This window comes from Stomoxys calcitrans, chromosome 4 (assembly GCF_963082655.1).
Source record: "Stomoxys calcitrans chromosome 4, idStoCalc2.1, whole genome shotgun sequence".
NCBI classification, from domain to species: Eukaryota; Metazoa; Arthropoda; class Insecta; order Diptera; family Muscidae; genus Stomoxys; species Stomoxys calcitrans.
Genome location: NC_081555.1, coordinates 30,837,806 through 30,857,578, shown reverse-complemented (window position 1 = coordinate 30,857,578; position 19,773 = coordinate 30,837,806). Strand labels below are relative to the sequence as shown.

General features: G+C 39.9%; 2 protein-coding genes across 2 annotated transcripts in view; both read right to left on the bottom strand.

Moving 5' to 3' along the window:
* Positions 1–1,319: 1,319 nt before the first annotated feature.
* On the bottom strand, positions 1,320–17,137 carry LOC106083901 (homeobox protein unc-4-like). Its single transcript, XM_059367077.1, has 4 exons — positions 17,131–17,137; positions 16,773–16,954; positions 2,003–2,142; positions 1,320–1,936 (listed from the first exon to the last, which is right to left on the bottom strand). The coding sequence occupies exons 1-4, from the start codon at positions 17,135–17,137 to the stop codon at positions 1,390–1,392; spliced, it is 876 nt and encodes a 291-aa protein (XP_059223060.1). The 3' UTR covers positions 1,320–1,389.
* Positions 17,138–17,415: 278 nt separating this feature from the next.
* LOC131996891 (uncharacterized) overlaps positions 17,416–19,773 on the bottom strand; it is a 105,071-nt gene continuing 102,713 nt past the window's right edge. The window contains exon 2 of the mRNA XM_059367075.1: positions 17,416–17,475. Within this exon, the coding sequence (XP_059223058.1) occupies positions 17,468–17,475 (8 nt within the window). The 3' untranslated portion in view covers positions 17,416–17,467. The remainder of the gene's footprint in view (positions 17,476–19,773) is intronic.

Sequence of the window (19,773 nt, the reverse complement as noted above, 5' to 3'; positions counted from 1 at the left end):
AGCCATTTCTTATGGCACATTGGCTGCCGACCCTATTGCACGGACCCATCGTGTTCCTATTTGTATCCGTGCAAGCGGACACTCCCTACTTGTGCTAAATTCAGTCTATGCATTGATATTGCTTCTATATCAGTCAATCTCCTGATTTTTATTTTCCATTTTTGCTTGAAGTATAGGTGGTGGGAAATGTTATTACTTTACTTTTATTGGCTATGACAGAATATTTCTTCCACTTGCCGAACGTAGAAGAGCGTTCAAAGCGCCTCGATCTTCTGCGCTCATTCCAAAATCTCAAAATCTCTGATACCAAGTTTCGAGGTGTCTCTCACCACTTGATCTTTCCATCGGGCTTTTGGTCTTTCCGGTTTGCCTTCAAAACACTTCTTGGCAGGAGCTTCTTCATCCATTCGGACGTCATGACCTAGCCAACGCAGCCGTTGTATCTTGATAATTGTAATTATGCTATCGTCGTCATACAGCTCATATAGCTCGCCTGTATTCTCCATTAACGCAAAGTGGTCCATATATATATTGCGAAAAATCTTTCTCTCAAATACTCCAATCACTGCCTCATCTGCTTTACTAGTACCCATGCCTCAGAACCATACACCAACACGGGTAGAATCAGTGTTCTGTATAGAGTAATCTTCGTCTGTCGAGAGGTGGCCAAGCATTTGTTTGCAAGTATTATTCTTAGCTTTATCTCAAAACTGGTGTCATTTCTTTCGGTTACGGCGGTGCCGAGGTAAATTAAGTTGCCCAACTTTCTCCATTTTCTTTATCTGCTCGGTTGTACAAGGCGTTTTGGGAGTTGAAACCATCCATTTTGTTTTATCTCCATTTACTGCCAGATCCATTTTCACTGACTCTCTTTCGGTTCTTTCAAAGGTTGCATGTACTACTTCCGGTGACCGACCTAAGATGTGGATGTCCTCGGCATAGGCGAGTAGCATGTGTTCTCTTGTGATTAGTGTGCCATATCTATTGACATCTTCATCTCGTAAAGGGTGATTTTTTTGAGGTTAGTATTTTCATGCATTAGTATTTGACAGATCACGTGGGATTTCAGACATGGTGTCAAAGAGAAAGATGCTCAGTATGCTTTGACATTTCATCATGAATAGACTTACTAACGAGCAACGCTTGCAAATCATTGAATTTTATTACCAAAATCAGTATTCGGTTCCTTGATTCTATTAAATTCGACTTACCATAATGATTAATTTCCCAGGAACAGAACCTACAGCAGAGTTCAAGATGCAAATAAAAGTCACAGTACAGACAAAAATTGTGGATTTAGAAATTTTGGTGTTCACATTTATTATGATTCTTATTTTCTTCTTCGTTATTGATTGCAATTTTTCACATATAAGTCATAGTAAGTCTCTCTCATGTTTTGTAATTCAATAAATAATCTATGCTAAAAGGTATGCTACGCTTATAATCTTCTTTTTTCTCCTCCTTTACAATAAGGTTTCCATTAAGATTATTCTCATTTGGCTTAATATCACTGGTGGATGCCAAATCATTCCACTTGAAATGGTCATCATGATAAGATGGCATAAACTTCAGCTCAATATCAAAGTCATCATCTGTCTCATTGCTATTGGATTGTAATGCATTTGCCTCATGATTGTCTTCCACACTTGCGGTCTCTTTGGTTGTGTTAGTCATAGAGCTTTGAGAATTGTAATAATCCGTTTCCATGGTAATACTTCTATCTTCATTCCTCACAATGTCAATTTGCAAATCATACTCATCATTCTCATTAATGACTTGTATTAAGGCTTCATCGGTATCGGATAGCTCATCGCCTAGTTGATGCTGGGCAAGATATTCAGCTCTAAGTTTATCCATATTTACCTCAATGCCTTTCATGCGCAATTTCCTAGCTTGTCTTTGAATGACTTTCTCAATCTTTTTGCGGAGTCGAGCTCTAGGATATAAAGATTTGATTTTTTGATGAAAAAGGCTACGGAAGAAATGTTGAATCTGTACTTACTTTCTTTTGGTTTGTAATTCCTCCCAGGGTATAGGTTCTCCAGAACAAGTGGGCGGATGGGAGTTGTGCGCCGGCCGTCCTGGTCCTTTCTTGGTGTTTTCCTGTTTGCGCCACTTTGCTCTGCGATTTTGAAACCATACCTAAAAGTGAGAAAAAATGAGAGTTTAATATTCTTGTATTCATATGAATAAAGAGTTTTGATATACAGAAGGAGATATGTGTTATAAAGGGGTTGAATGTGCTTACATAAAAGTTGGTCACAGAGACACTGAGGTTGCAAGAAGTGGGACATGCAAATAAAGCCCAAGTCGAGTTGTCTTACTTTTCAAGGAATTATAGACATTCTTCATCATTATTACAGTTCTGCTTAATTTACTAAAGTTGATTCTTCAAGAACTCCTAAGAAAAAAGGCATGCTTACAGGAAAAAACTGAAATGTTCACTATCTACATTGGTGTAAGGCACTCAACTCAATCACTCAGACAATAATTTTGCATACGACATCACTCAGGCGTAGCAAGTTCAATGTCCATACTTTAAAATGTTTTTTAGTTTGTAGAAAATTTTATGACGATGGCATTGCAGCAACAACAAAACTTTCATAAAATAACAAAAAAGCGAAAAACATGTACTAATAGATGACCAAAATGGAAAATGGTCATAGGGATGGACAACCAGACAAACAACTGTATAAAATGGTTGATGGCTTAATGCGATTGATATAACTTGCATTGCAAATTTATAACAACAAAAATGTTGAATGAATTATTTACCCCAGTCTGGATAATGATAAAATAATAACCATCAACTCCATTAACTTGTGACGAGTGATTATTTTAAATCGCTCAATTTATCACAGACCGATTTTCTTCAAATAGTTTTTGTAGTTGTCATATTGTAGTTGTTGCTTGCATTTAATAATACACGGCGGAATCATTTATAATGTAATGATGATGAGATGATGATGGTGATGGTGAACAAGGCATGCATTTACTCTTTCAATTACATCTGTAACTATGTGTAGGGGTTCCAAGTGTCATTTTAAGAAATTCTAAGTGGGGGTTTGCCAATGTTACAAATAGTAGAATACATTTCAAAAATATTTGCGTTTTTCATCGATGCCCTCAGAATCAGGTTGCCACTCTCCGCACAGGACTTTGTGGAAAGAACTTTGCACCTTCCTGTATAGATGTTTCGCCTAGTCAGCACCGACTTAATCCCTTCAGTAGAGATCCATGACGTTGCGGAGTCTAGCCCTCGACATCGACCTCGGGTCGGGGTCTAAGTCGGATGTGGAGTATTAAGCCGGAGTCGGTGCTAGCGTGCTCAACTCCGAACTCCGACTCCGGCTCAATAGTCCGACTCCGACTTCCACTCCGGCCTCAAATACGAGCTGGTCTCTCAGCGCTTGACAAAGGTCTAAATTTTGCCTCCGGCCAGCGGGTAACAAGGCTCACCACAGCCGGATTTTTCCATCAGCTTCCGCGCTGTCCACAAGGGACATCCTCTGGCTCGAAATACCTAGTCTTTTTGGCTCCGTCTGTTGCCCAGTCGGGCACTCGTATGGGTGTGGTTTCTTGCTCATGACCCATTGCCACAGGGAATTACACCACCTGCAATGTCCCGTCCCCATGGTTCCTGCTGTATAAGCTGAACAATCCTTGGAACACAAGGGAACTTATTTTGTCGCCATTTGCTGAGACGACTGAATAGGTCGGGTATCTAGAATTGTGTCCAGTGCCCTATTGGGCGTCGTTGGATCGCCACCTCCACATGATTAGCATGAGCAAACTCGTGCCGGTCCAAAGGACCGATCGCCGCGTGAACATGGTGGCCATTGGTTGTTTAAAAGCGCCAATAACAATTCTTGTCATATCGAGCATCAAAGGCACTCAGTATTTGTGCAAGAGCCAGTGCCACCCGACTTCACACTGAGACTCTCCGCTCGATGCCGCTGATTGTCCGCGACTGTCGTTGCAGCTACTCCGTAGGGAGCATTCCACAACCTGTGAACGCGCCCGGTAGCTCACAGCTAAGCTTCTCGTGATAGCAATGAACTCCACACAGATCGGACATCAATGTTCCGGCCTGTGTGGTGCTGACAGCTATTGGGTTGCCCAAAAAGTAATTGCGGATTTTTTAAAAGAAAGTAAACGCATTTTTAATAAAACTTAGAATGAACTTTAATCAAATATACTTTTTTTACAGCTGATAACTGACAGAAGAAAGAATGCAATTACAGAGTCACAAGCTGTGAAAAAATTTGTCAACGCCGACTATATGAAAAATTTATTACTTTTTGGGCAACCCAATATAACGTGCCGGATGTTGTATTATACTTAGGTCAGGTTGAAAAGAGGGTGCGGATATTAATCCGTTCATAACACTATGAACATGCACCAAAGCCAGTAATCGGCCACGCCCTTAAATCGGACGGCGTCGACCCAAAAGGCTTCGGATTAACCAAGTTGATCGACTATGTTATGGCCCGGCACCCAAACGATGCCATCCTCAGAGAAGGCGTTAGTTTCCTTCTAACACTGCAAGATTTTTCGTGACCTTACCCTCCTGGTTGTTATTGGCTTTATGGCAATTTAACTGTCCGTTAAGATTTTCACACTCGACGTCCTCGCGTTAGTACCACACCACCTCACACATTCCGAGATCGCGGGATCTCCGCCTGCAAGACCGTATTATGGTCAGGCAAGCTAAAACAGATCTCATTCCTTGGGTTCTCAACGGCTCAGGCCCATTCTGTCCCTCAGCTTTAATCCATCCGTGTAACATGATCTTCCAGACGACAAATCGGGTGCGCTCTCCAAAAGCTCAAGAAGTATAATCGGGAGATAAGTTTATATGGAAGCTATATCAGGTTATAAACCGATTTGAACCATTCTTAGCACAGTTGTTGAAAGTCATAACAAAACACCAAAATTTAAGCCAAATCAGATAATAATTGCGCAGTCTAGAGGCTCAAGATATTAAAATCCCGGATCGGTTTATATAGCAGCTATATCAGGTTATGAACCAATTTTGGCCATACTTAGCACAGTCGTTGAAAGTCATAACAAAACACCTCATACAAAATTTTAACCAAATCGGATAAGAATTTCGCCCTCTAGAGGCTCAAGAAATCAAGATCCAAAATCGGTTTATATGGGAGCTATATCAGGTTATGAACCGATTTGGATCGTATTTAGTACAGTCGTTGAAAGTCTTAACAAAACACCACATACAAAATTTTAGCCAAATCCGGTAAGAATTGAGCAGTCTAGAGGCTCAAGATGTTAAAATCCCAGATCGGTTTATATCGCAGCTTTATTAGGTTATAAATCGATTTCTAAGAGCTTGGAGACTAATTTTTAAGTTAGATTCGTATTATACTCCCACAAACCTTTCATTTAAGTCCTATATTGTACCGATCGGTCTATGTGCCCGTTTGGGTGGGGCGCTCCCCCTGGGTAAAGATTTGTGTTATTGTTCACTTCCAAGGTACAAACAGTAAGCCGCATAAATCGACCCATCCATTTATCATATATTGCGAATATTTCGTAAAGTATGAAGACCATTCTTCTTTGGTCAAAGTTATAGAAAAAGGACCCAAAAAAGTTTAATCTGAGAATTCCAAATACTTTAGAAGTTTCGCTCTACTGTTTTAATGCCATCAACCATACATGGAATATCCCATCTCCGGGTTGGCTTTTGTACTGCCCTCTAATCTGCCTGTGAAAAGTCCTTCAGGGAACCTGACAAATGCAATCCTTGGTGAAGGGTATATAAGTTACTACACGGCCGAGTAAAAGAGATTTCTTGAAATCTCTAACGACTTCCCTACATTTGAGGTTAACAATTACAAATTCTATTAAAAATAAATGTATATTTTATTATTGCTTTACAAATTCATATTTTCTCAGTTTATAAAATTACTCAAATCATGGTTAATGGGCACATTTTCAATGAACACGAAAGGGTGCATGGCAAAAAATCGTATTTTTTACTATACAAGTCGCTAAACGCCATGCCATTTCCTTAACAGCGGAAGTAACTATTTTTTCTACAATTGACAGCGAAAAGTTTCGAAGTTGTAATGCTTTGTACACCTAAACACTCATATATACAGCATTTCATTGTGTTGGGCCCTTTCTGCCATGATTTTCTTTTTTGTGTGCCTATTTTGTAAGCCAGGAATTTGCATGCATTTATGCTTTGCCTTCATTTGAGTGCACCATAAAAATGGGAAAATAAATATAAAATAAATGAAATATTAATAAAAATAGACCTGTCCATAATGACTAAATTCAATATTAAATGGTTTTATGGCAATTTACCTTAACTATCTTTTCAATACAACACAAAATTGTTTTCTACGAAGCCGCAGTTGCAAAGTGGCAAGCGATAGACATGCAACTACACATGCAACATGGTGGTGCTATGTGGTGTTCCATTGATTGGGCACATTGAGTATGGAAACTCCATTGCAGAATGTCTTATGCTGCTTTGCTGTGGGCAATTTCTTGATTGGTTGGACAAAAAAGGTAGATTCAACTAAAGGAGAATACTGAGACGAATAGAGTAACCCAACATTTAGTATACGAAATATTGGAATTAAATGGAATTTATACTCCCAAAGTATTAGTTAGGTTATCTGGTGCCAAATTCTTGAAAGTCTTATCTGAATTAGCGGATGTGAAAGTTAGATTAGGTTAAAACAAGTAAAAAGGCGTTAAGTTCGACCGGGCCGAACTTTGGATACCCACCACCTCGGGTATATATGAAAACCACCTTTCATCAAAATTCGGTGAAAATTTCATACCTTATACTCATATACCTCATACCGATCTGAACTATATACGACACGGATGTCGAAAAGGCGAACATAAGTCACTGTGTCAAATTTCAGTGAAATCGGATTATAAATGCGCCTTTTATGGGGCCAGGACTTTAAATCGAGATATCGGTCTACATGGCAGCTATATCCAAATCTGAACCGATTTGGACCAAGTTGCATAAACATGTCGAAAAGCCTAACACAAAGCACTGTCCCAAATTTCGGCGAAATCGGACAATAAATGCCTCTTTTATGGGCCCTAAACCTTAAATCGAGAGATCGGTCTATATGGCAGCTATATACAAATCTGAACCGATCTGGGCAAAATTGAAGAAGGACGTCGAGGAGCCTAACCAAACTCACTGTCTCAAATTTCAGCGACATCGGACAATAAATGCGTCTTTTATGGCCCCAAAACCTAAAAGTGCAGAAGTATGTCAAGGGGCTTAATTTAACCCACTGTTCCAAATTTCGGAGACATTAGACAATAAATGAGCATTTTATGGGCTCATTCATCAAAATCGGATAATAAATGTGGCTTTTGTGGGCCTAAGACCCTTAACCGGAGGATCGGTCTATATGGCAGCTATATCCAAATCTGAACCGATCTGGGCCAAATTGACAAAGAAAGTCGAAGGGCCTAACACAACTCACTGTCCCAAATTTTAGCGAAATCGAATAATAAATGTTGCTTTTATGGGCCTTAGACCCTAAATCGGAGGATCGGTCTATATGGCAGCTATATACAAATCTGGACCGATCTGAGCCAAATTGACGAAGGATGTCAAATGGCCTAACACAACTCACTGCCCCAAATTTCAACAAAATCTGATAATAAATGTGGCTTTTATGGTGCTAAGACCCTAAATCGGCGGATCGGTCTATATGGGGGCTATATCAAGATATAGTCCGATATAGTCCATCTTCGAACTTAACCTGCTTATGGACAAAAAAAGAATCTGTGCAAAATTTCAGCTTAATATCTCTTTTTTTTAAAGACTGTAGCGTGATTTCAACAGACAGACGGACAAACGGACGGACATGCCTAGATCGTCTTAGATTTTTACGCTGATCAAGAATATATAAAGTTTATAGGGTCGGAAATGGATATTTCGATGTGTTGCAAACGGAATGACAAAATGAATATACCCCCATCCGTCGGTGGTGGGTATAAAAAGGGTGCGAATATTAATCTGTCCAATGCCACTATGGACATACACTTAAGCTAGTCCCAGGACAAGTGAGACACTTTATTCCAAACACTCGGACACGGGGCTTTGGCGAACCTGCAACACATGATAAAATCCTGGCTAGCGGCTCACATGCCTTATTCCCCGCCAATATTTCATGGGATTCGGCTGAGCCTGACAGCCTTTTCCATGCTCCGAAGAAACTCTTTGAATGTCCTCCCATAGTCCAACTCCAGAGACTTAAGCGCTGCCTGTCTGTACGCATACATCGTTATAATACGGGCAGCCAATCCTGTAACGTCTCCATTGTCTTGAGGTCCCAAAAACCTTCACATAAAAGACCCGTCCCAAAGACTATAAGATTCCATAGGTCAACAAAGACATCAGCATTGGAACTCCCATCGTCTCCGGATCTCTTCCTGCTGGACCGTTTAATTGTCAAGCAATCGAAAACAGTTTCAGTTCCTGGGTTTCTTTCGACCTCACGCAGAAATGGCCAGCAAACGGCGGCAGAGTGTTGCGTCCAAAATGCGCCTCTTGACTTTAATCTCTCGAAGACTCGGCCTATGGTCGAAATGAAAATGAATGGCAGAGGTTGGAGTAGATTGGATTCAGAGTCTGATCCAATAGATCGTCAATGAAAATAACAACAAAGAGAGGGAGAAAGGACAAAGCCTTGTGATACTCCTGCGGTCAATCTATATTCGCTAGACGAGAACCCTTCTACTACAACTCGTATAGTGCGATCTCTAAGAAAACTCGATATAAATCGAGCGAAGTTATTACCAAGCTGTGAGAGGTGTTCACCGTGCCAGACCCTATCAAATGCCTGGAAGATATTCAGACCGACGACCTTACTCGAACTGGTGAATAGGGCGATACATGAACTGGTGAATAGGGCGACTCCAATGTTCCAACAGGAATGCCATCAGGTCGCCAGTTCAGCGATTTCTGCAGAACTCATTCTGTCGGTAGCTAAGTATCTCACAAGATGGTGATTAACCATGCTCTCCATAACCTTGGAAAGCGCGGAACATACAGCTATTGGTCGGTTATTGCCAGGGTTGGTAGCCTCGCCCTTCTTGTGGATAGGCAGCACATTTGCAATCTTCAAATGCGCTGAGAAAACATCCGCACGGTAAGCAAGGTTGAGAGAGCTATCGTCGAAGAACACTTACATAGAACAAGTGACGATATGCCATACGAAGAACCCATTTGACTCCACGTGTTTGAAAATATATCTGAGACGTGGAACTAGATACGTCTTTAATAACGGGAAGTGCTTGATCGCATTCCGGCAGGGAAGCATTTCCCGCAAAAATCTCAGCCAGCAGATTAGCCCTATCAACCGGGTCAGGGATATCTGGTCGTTTTTAATGAGATTCAGGATAGCTGATGATTTGCCTTGCACTCTTTTCACAAACGACCGAAATGGGAAGTATCCCATTGGAGAAGTGAGAACTTTGCCACGAAGACGATGTTCGTGCAGAAACTTTTCGCATCTAAATACTCTGCCACTCGAAGTTCTTGTCTGTTTTCACAGCAATTCATTGGTGGATTTTTTTTTCAAACGCCAATTTCGGAATGTCTCCTCTTTCGATCTGACGGCATTCTTGCACGCCTGATGGCAATACCAGAGTTCCGTCAATCATATTACTATGCCGCTGGCAGCAGTGCCTCACACTCAACCTTATGCGTGCTCTCAGGTATCCGACCGAAAATCTCTTTAATACCTTCTAGGCTTCCTATCGTCGCCCCGATTATACCGCAATGGTATGTCCTCTATCCATTCTCCCATCGCCTTAAGTCTCATAGCCCCAGTGTCTGTCTCAAACTTAATCTACATATCTATGGGTCGGATATCTAGAATAGGCTCCAGTGCCCTGGCGGGTCCTGGTCCTCATCGCTCCGCCTATACCAAGACAACATGTTCTCTGAACCTGTTATAATATCCTTATGTTGCACTTTTCGACATCGCAGTCCAGCAATTACTGAGGTCTATGTATGTATTGGTCCAATCACGCTACTGTAGAGCCAGTGGACTATTCTCGGATTCGAGCCTTCGCCCCGTCTACATAGTGCTCAACATTTGTGAGGCTCTCTGTACGCTCCTAAATGAGACACTTCCAATTTGACCTTGTCAGATTTCGAAATTCTTCTTTTGAGGAAAAGTGGTGCGTCGAATTAGCTCACCTTCATCTCACCTTCCTCGTGAACAGATGAAGCGGATTTTAACACTCCTAAGTTATTAGCGGATGAGTTGGTTAGACAGAAGGAAATCGAAGGGATCTTTCTTCTCCTGTTACTGTTATATCACTATAGATCATTGAAATAACCTCTATTTTTAGCTCAAACAATCCAAAAGCTTGCGAATATTCGTATTCGTTACTTCAGAAAAGCCTTCAATGAAATGCGTACCCAATAATCACTCCAACGCCCACTAATACTTTAGGAATTTAAATTTTATCTGGCCCAGTCGCAAAAAAAATTAACTAGTGAACTAACTGAACGATCTAGTTCAGTGGGCCAAAATGAGCTAAACAGTGCGGTAAATTTATTTATTCACCAACACTGTCAGCGAACGAATTGAACTAGTTAACTTACTGAATGAACTAATTCAGTGGACAAAAATTAGCTAAATAGAGCAATAACTTGAATCGACGATTGGTTTAACTCGTTCGCTAACAGCGTTGGTTGATAAAAAAAAGTGTTGTATATTGTCGTTATTGACGTTCTAAGTTACAGCTAGTTCAATTTGTTACCTGTCTATGCTAGATGAACTTTAAACTTCCAAAGTATAAGTGAGTGTTGGACAAGTTATTGGGTACCCATTTCATTAAAGGCTTTTCTGAAATGACAAAAAAAATATTCCCAAGTTTTTGGGTTGTTTAAAGCGAACTGGTTGGTTTAACTGTAGGAACTCACAGGGATCTTCCCTTTCTTGTTACAAAGGCATCACGTTGGAGTAAAATTCATTGAAATTATCACTACTTTCAGCTCACCAAAATAGTTCGTTTGGTTAGTTCACTAGTTCAATTCATTCGCTGGCACTGTTGGCGAATAAAGAAATGTTGGACATTATCATCGATTAAAGTTAAAACTCTATTTAGCTCATTTTGGCTCACTGGACTAGTGCGTACAGTTAGTTCACTAGTTAAATGTTTTTTCTGACTGCGCTGGATAAAATTTAAACTCCCAAAGTATTACTGGGTGTTGGACAGTTTATTGGCTACCCATTTCCTTGAAGACTTGCCTTAGTTAATAAATATGAGTATTCCCAAGCAATTAGGTTGTTTATCGGAGGGAACTCAAAGGAATCTTTCATTTATTGTTACAGTGGCATCACTTACAATCATTAGTTCAATTCTTTCCCTGCTAGTGTTGGTGAATAAAGAACTGTTGGAAATTATCGCTCTAATTAGCTCATTTTAGCCAACTGAACTAGTTTGTTCAGTTAATTTATTAGTTCAATTCATTCGCTATCTTCGTTGGAAAATAAAAAAGACATTATCGCCGATTAAAGTTAACCCAATGAACTAGTTTGTACGGTTAGTTCACTAGTTCTCTTTGTTTTCTGGTTGTGTTTGATGAAATTTCAGCTATGGTATCACTATGGAGTAAAACGAATTGAAATAACCACTAATTTCAGCTCACTGAACTAATTCTTTCAGTTAGTTCACAAGTTCAATTCCTTTATTTACTGCGCTGGTGAATAACGATCTGTTGGACAATATCAACTATTTAAGTCACCGCTCTTTTAGCCCAATTTAGACCACTGAACTAGTTCGTTCAGTTAGTTCATTAGTTAAATTCCTTTGCTCGCTGCGCTGATAAATGATTATGACCGTCTGAAAACTCTAGATCAGTTCGTTCAGTTCAGTGATCCATTCAATTGATCTAGTTCATTTTTTAGCTATACAACTCTTCGAAGTATTGAAAAAATATATAGGAGTGTATATATGCCTATAGTGCTGCCAAGCAAAATCTATATCGGCTCTACGGTACAATCATTTACGGTTCACCCTGTTAAATACTACAAATACCACCTTCTGCCCTGAAGAAATTGGCATGTCATGTCAAGAAACAATTTTTAACTTAAATGTCATTTTTGCTCTAATCACAATCGACATGAGAATTCATTTATACTATCTATCTGTGGTCTTCTTCATTCGAGTAATCGTCATTTTGCCTATCTATCCTTCCTATGAATTGATTGCAAAGAGTGCCATTTGTGGGTTGGGGAGGTATTGTTCGTATAATATTTTTTTTTTGTCCATACCACATGGAATTGTAGGCTCCATGTTCGTGCCATTGTTCATGTTCATGTTGAATTGAAATTATTTAATTTGTAAAACAATAAAATTTCCAATACAACAACAATGATGTCAGTTAACAATGTAATATCATCAGTTATTCGGTAATTGCATTCCATAGTCGTAGCCTATGTCACATTTAGTCAATTGAAATGAAATTTACCGAATAGATGGCCTGGCATGGCATGACATTTGACTAATTTGTGATTTGTACTGGTTTACAATCAATTACAAAGGATTTTTGGATTTAAAGGAGAAGGTTTAAGACATGTAAAGTTGAACAAGGACGAAAAGACCAAGGATATTTTCTATGAGCGCCTAGAAGGAGAATATGACCGCTGTCCCACCCATGATATTAAAATCGTTCTGGGAGATTTTAATGCGAAAATAGGGAAGGAAAATATCTTTGGCCCAACAGTCGGAAAACTTAGCATACACGAAGAAGGTTCCGATAATGGATAAAGGCTAGTAGACTTCGCCGCGGCAAAGAACATGGTAGTTAGCAACACCAAATCCCAACATAGAAGGATTCCCACGGCCATATGGCTGTCACCGGATTAAAATATGGGAAACCAAAAATATCATGTTGTGATAGATGGAAGGTGTTCAACAAACGATCCGACGGGCGAACGCCGATTCGGATCTTTACCTTGTTGCAGCAAATATTCGCACCCGTCTACATGTGGCGAGAAGCGTAGGATCTGACACTGAATACTGTACATTGAAAATCTGCAAACACAACAGGTGGCAACGGCATACTGCACTCGGCTGACTCAATTGCTTGAAGAAAGCACTCCCTGTCCTGATAGTATAGCAACGCAATGGCAAACTATTGCCCACTCTATGAAAAGAGCCGCAACATCCGTACTTGTTGACCAAAAACCTCCCTCAAATCGAGATGTTCAGGAGTCAGAATGAGGACCGAAAATTAAATATCAAACCTATGGCTTTGGTACAGGCACATCCTTCTGCAAAAACAAAGAAGGAAATCTGGTAACTGATACAGATAGTGTGCTGAGGATATGGAAAGAACACTTTTCCTACCATGAGTTATACCATGAGTATACCATAAAACCATTCCAAGATGACGGTATAGAATGTGTACCACCTAGTCAAATCGAGGTCCACGTAGCAGTAACCCGGCTGAAAAACAAAAATAATGCATCCTATGGGATGCCGGGTGAATTATTTAAGACCGGAGGCTACACGCTGATATGACGTATGCTTCAGCTCGTCTGCGCAATTTGGCTAGAAGAACGCATACCCGATGATTGGAACCTCAGCATACTATGTCTCGTACACAAGAAAGGGGACAAGACGGTATGTGCCAACTACAGAGGACTAAGTCTCCTCCACATCTCATATAGGATACTTTCGTGCGTAATGTGTGAAAGATTAAAACCTAAAGTCAACGAAATATTTGGGCCCATCAGTGTAGCTTTAGACTTGGTAAATCCACCATAGACCAGATATTTACAAAGCGCCAAATCCGGGAGAAGACCCGAGTAGGACAAATCAACACCTACCCTCTTTTCGTTGATTACAAAGCCACCTTCGACAGCCCTATACGTTCAAAGGTTATTCAAGCTATGTCTAAGTTTGGCATCCCTGCAAAAATGATACGACTTTGCAGGATGACTCTTGCTGAAACACGCTTCTCAGCAAAATAGGAAAGAATCTCTTCGAATCGTTCAATACCAAACAAGGTTTTAGGCAGAGAGCCTATCGTGTGATCTCTTTAATATTTTTCACCGTGTGAAGTTGTAAACCGAATACTCAATAAAGATGTAGGTTCTGAATATCCACGAGGAGCTTGTATTATGAATTAGGGTTTATATGTTAAAATTTGAAACCCTGGAGTCGATTGATGTTTCTAGAAAATATAGCGCCCGAGCAGGGACCAGACGAAATTGTGCAATGCGGAAAAACCGTACACACTGCCACTTGTGAGTTGCAGTGCCCCTAGGGGTCACAGAAAATGACACTGTACGCACTCTAGAGGTTCAAAAAGTAAAATCGGGAGATCGGTACATATTGGAGCTATATCAGGTTATGGACTGATTTGAACTATACTCTGCATTATTGTTGCCAGTCGAAACAAATCACGCAAAATTTCATCCAAATTGGATAATAATTGAAAGATAGATGAAACAGAAAGACGGGCGGACATGGCTATTTCGACTTAGAACGTTAAGACGTTCGAGAATATTTGTAAACTTTGTTGGGTCTCATCAATATTTCGATGTGTCGCAAACGGAATAACGAAATAAGTATATTTCCATCCTATGGTGGAGCTCTCCACATTCTGAGTCGATCTAGCCGTGTCCGTTCACACCTCCGACCGTCTGTCGAAATCACGATAGCGGTCGCAGGCGTAAAGCTAGCCGCTTGAAATTTTACACAGATACTTCTTATTGATGTAGTTCGTTGGGGATTGTAAATGAGCCATATCGGTTTAGAATTAGGTATAGCTCCCATATAAACCGATCTGCCGATTTGACTTCTTGAGCCCTTACAAGCCGCAATTGTTGTCCGATTTTGTTGAAATTTTGCGTGTGGTTTTCTGTTATGACTTCCAACAACTGTTCCAGAAATGGTCTAAATTGGTCTATAACCTGATATAGCTCCCATATAAACCGATCTCCCGCTTTGACTTTTTGAGCCCTTACAAGCCGCAATTGTTGTCCGATTTTGTTGAATTTTTGCATGTAGTATTTTGTTACGACTAAACTTTTGGCTAAAATTTTGCTCGTAGTGTTCTGTTACGATTTTCAACAACCGTGGTAAACAACGGTCTATATCGACATTTAATCTGATATAGATCCCATATAACCCGATCTCCGAATTTGACAGCTTGAGCCCATGGAAGCCACAATTTTTGTCTGATTTGGATGCCTATGTTGGCCATATTTCTCTCCAGAATCAATTGTTTTTTAATAAATGGCTATATTCGACCCCCTAAGGCGATCTTTTTGGACTAATTGCTTACATTACTGGATAGAGCATCCCGAGACCTGTCTGCTGACCTAATTTGGAAGGGCCATCCTTTTCCATGTGACCATGGTGGCCACATTTCTCTCCAGTCTCCAGAATAATTTTTTTTAATAAATGGTCATATTCGACCTCCTTAGGAGATTTTTTATACCCTCCACCCTAGGATGGGGGGTATATAGTAATTTCATCATTCTGTTTGTAACTACTCGAAATATTCGTCTGAGACCCCATCCGTCCGTCCGTCCGTCTGTCTGTCGAAAGCACGTTATCTTCCGAAGGAGTAAAGCTAGCCGCTTGAAATTTTGCACAAACACTTCTCATTAGTGTAGGTCGGTTGGTATTGTAAATAGGCCATATCGGTCCATGTTTTGATATAGCTGCCATATAAACCGATCTTGGGTCTTCACTTCTTGAGCCTCTAGAGTGCGCAATTCTTTTCCGATTGGAATGAAATTTTGCACGACGTGTTTTGTTATGATAACCAACAATTGTGCCAAGTATGGGTCAAATCGGTCCATAACCCGATATGGCTGCCATATAAACCGATCTTGGGTCTTGACTTCTTGAGCCTGTAGAGTGCGCAATTCTTATCCGAATCCGATTGGAATGAAATTTTGCACGACGTGTTTTGTTATGATATCCAAAATCTTTGCCTAGTATGGTTCAAATCGGTCCATGAACTGATATAGTTGCCATATAAACCGATCTTGGGTCTTGATTTCTTGAGCCTGTAGAGTGCGCAATTCTTATCGGATTGGAATGAAATTTTGCACGACGTGTTTTGTTGTGATATCCAAAATCTTTGCCTAGTATGGTTCAAATCGGTCCATGAACTGATATAGTTGCCATATAAACCGATCTTGGGTCTTGATTTCTTGAGCCTCTAGAAGGCGCAATTTTTATCCGATTTGAATGCATTTTTGCACGTAGTATTTTGTTATATAACCCAACAACTGTGTCTAGTATGGTTCAAATCGGTTAATAACCTGATATAGCTGCCGTATAAACCGATCTGGGATCTTGACTTCTTGAGCCTCTTGAGGTCGCAATTATTATCCGATTTCTCTGAAATTTTGTACGACGGTTTCTCTCATGACCATCAAGATACGTGTTTATTATGGTCTGAATCGGTCTATAGCCTGATACTCTCTCTATTATACTTCTTGAGCCCCCAGAAGGGCGCAATTCTTATTCGAATTGGCTGACATTTTACACAGGTCTCCAACATGTCATTTAAGTGTGGTCCGAACCGGACCATATCTTGATATCGCTCTAATAGCAGAGCCAATTTTATCTTTTATCCTTTTTTTGCCTAAGAAGAATGCCGGGAAAAGAATGCGATCCATGGTGGAGGGTATATAAGATTCCGCTCAGCCGAATTTACCACGCTTTTACTTGTTCTATTTGAAATAGTCATTCAAAGAACTTGCTTTTATTTTACTTACCGCTATTCGACTCTGTTTTAAACCCAATCTAAAGGCAAGTGTTTCCTGCAATCCTACATCTGGATAATGACTGCATAGGAAGACCTTTTCCAGTTCTTCCAGTTGCCATGAATTGAAGTTAGTGCGACATCTTTGCCGCTTGGACTTGTTGCATTGGTTGTCATCATCTTCAGCATTTGAATCTAAAAAGTTTGAATGAAAATATAAAATTAAAGGTATAGAAATGGTATACAAGAGATCTATAAGTTTCAAATTTTTCTTTAATCTTGAGTTTTAGTTTTCAATACAATCTGGAGATGCTTTACCAAGCGACTTTTGCAAATCATCACTGTTTATGTTTGTCTATTGTCTTGGGAACTCTGCATTTTAGGTTTTTTTCCTGATATTGTTAATTTCAGTTAAAACTCTTCACAGATTTTACTTACTTTAATTGGATATGACAGAATATTTCTTCCACTAGAATAGCGTTCCGAACGTAGAATAGCGTTCCAAGCGCCTCGATCTTCTGCGCTCATTCTAAAATCTCTGACACCAAGTTTCGAGGTGTCTCCCACAACTTGATCTTTCCATCGGGCTTTTGGTCTTCCCGGTTCACAGATTTTGCTGAAGTGAATTACCTCCATCTCTATTTGACACTCTCCCTGTTAATGATAAACCTGCCTTGCTTTAGCCCTTTTACATGCTTCAGTGTTTATTTATGAGGCTTAAAACAATTCAAATTAAAATTTTGGATACTTAATTACCTATGTTTCAATTGTAAACCTAATTAAAGGGGTAAAAATGGATGACCATAGTCATCTACAACACTCTCCAACATCTCATCCCTGTGGACATTGAGTTCTTAATAAAATTTCATTTCAAATCATTGTTATTATCAATTTAAATCACACCACTCCACTAGCCCATCAACCTAAGGCCTCATTCATATGCTTGCAGTTGTATATGAATGACATGAACGATGTACTTGTGAATGTAAATCAAACTGATTACAATGTGGCAAGGATAACAAGAAAAGAACAAAAGCCAGAAACTGGTCAATGCTTTCTCTCACTCTCTTTTCGTCTCTCTCTCTCTCTCTTACTCACTCTCCCTCTCTCTGAGGGCTTGTACTTCAAGCAGGGCAACGACATAGTCAAGAAGTCAACAATGACAATGATTTAGATAATTTTATTTATTATGCCCCAGGGGCTAAGACAACAACACCCAGCTACAACAAACAAAGGCAACAGCCAAACAACAATAACAGCAACAATAACAACATCAAAAATACCGAGGAAACAATGTCTACATATGTAACACTACTAAATATCCAGCATTGAGTAAGAAGTACTCAGTGAGTATGACTGCGATGCTCACTTGGTTGTGTGATGAGCCTCAACTCCCAAACGATTACAAAGAGGTCGATTTCAAATGTCAGGGGCAAAGTTGCCGAAGACGCAAAAGGGATGATTACACTTCACATTCAAAAGCAGTCATACAAGAATGAAATTTTGTTACTCTCCCATTAAAGTTGTTAACAAGGGAAAAGATGGAAAAAGAAATTCCCTATGTTTGAAAAGATCACAGATGTGATGTAAACATGTATAAATGATTATTTCAAGTACCAACCTGCACCCCCTCCACCCTCTCACACCATCTCGCTACTTTTTTTGCTCAAGGAGCAGACAAGTGTTTTAGCGGCTATTCCTGCACATATGAGACTTGAGAGTTCTTCATGTATTGTTGGAAACGTGATGCCCATATTTTTCAATCACTCCTTGCGTTTGTGGTCTACCGCCACAAACACAGTGTCGATTTCATTAATAATTGATAAAAATTATGTGCAGATTAGAAAGTCAATATCCTTGGGGACTCCTAGACTTCATCATGAATTGTGAAGTCCCAATACGCTCATAAGATTTGTCCAACAAATGCCAAGAAATCCATAGTCTGTTGTTTGTGTGCAAGAGAAATCACTTAAGGATGAATGATAGAAGCAGGGAGGAGAAATTTATTTATTATTTTTTGCAAAATTCATATTGCACGCAAAATTACGATGAACATTCATTTACTCTAAGAACGATTAATAATTGTATTGCTCTTAGTTGGGATGAAAACTTTGAAAGTTCATTGACATATGGTAGATTTACTCGTAGCAGAAGAATAGATTTTAACAAGTAAAAGCATGCTAAGTTCGGCCGGGCCGAATCTTATATACCCTCCACCATGGGTCGCATTTGTCGAGTTCTTTTCCCGGCATCTCTTCTTAGGCAAAAAAGGATATAAGAAAAGAGTTGCTTTGCTATTAAAACGATATAAAGATATGGTCCGGTTCGGACCACAATTAAATTATATGTTGGAGACCTGTGTAAAATTTCAGCCAATTCGTATAAGAATTGCGCCCATTGGGGCTCACGAAGTAAAATAGAGAGAACGATTTATATGGGATCTGTATCGGGCTATAGACCGATTCAGACCATAATAAACACGTTTGTTGATGGTCATGAGAGGATCCATCGTACAAAATTTCAGGCATATCGGATAATAATTGTGACCTCTAGGGGTCACGAAGTCAAGATCCCAGATCGGTTTATATGGCAGCTATATCAGTTTATGAACCGATTTGAACCTTATTTGACACAGTTGTTGAAAGTAAAAATAAAATACGTCATGCAAAATGTCAGCCAAATCGGATAGGAATTGCGCCCTCTAGAAGCTCAAGAAGTCAAATCCCAGATCTGTTTATATGACAGCTATATCAGGTTATGGACCGAATTCAACCATACTTGGCACAGTTGTTGGATATCATAACGAAATACTTCGTGCAAAAATTCATTCAAATCGGATAAGAATTGTGCCCTCTAGAGGCTCAAGAAGTCAAGACTCAAGAAGTCAAGACCCGATTTAAACCATACTTGGCACAGTTGTTGGGTATCATAACAAAACACGTCGTGCGAAATTCCATTCCAATCGGATAAGAATTGTGCCCTCTAGAGGCTCAAGAAGTCAAGACCCAAGATCG

Bases quoted from the DNA above. Each gene is read 5' to 3' on its own strand.
- LOC106083901 (XM_059367077.1), bottom strand. The intron at 2,143-16,772 runs GTAAGTAAAATA...TCTCACTTTTAG, and splicing joins TAAAACAGAGTCGAATAGCG to GTATGGTTTCAAAATCGCAG. The intron at 1,937-2,002 runs GTAAGTACAGAT...TTTATATCCTAG, and splicing joins GAATTACAAACCAAAAGAAA to AGCTCGACTCCGCAAAAAGA.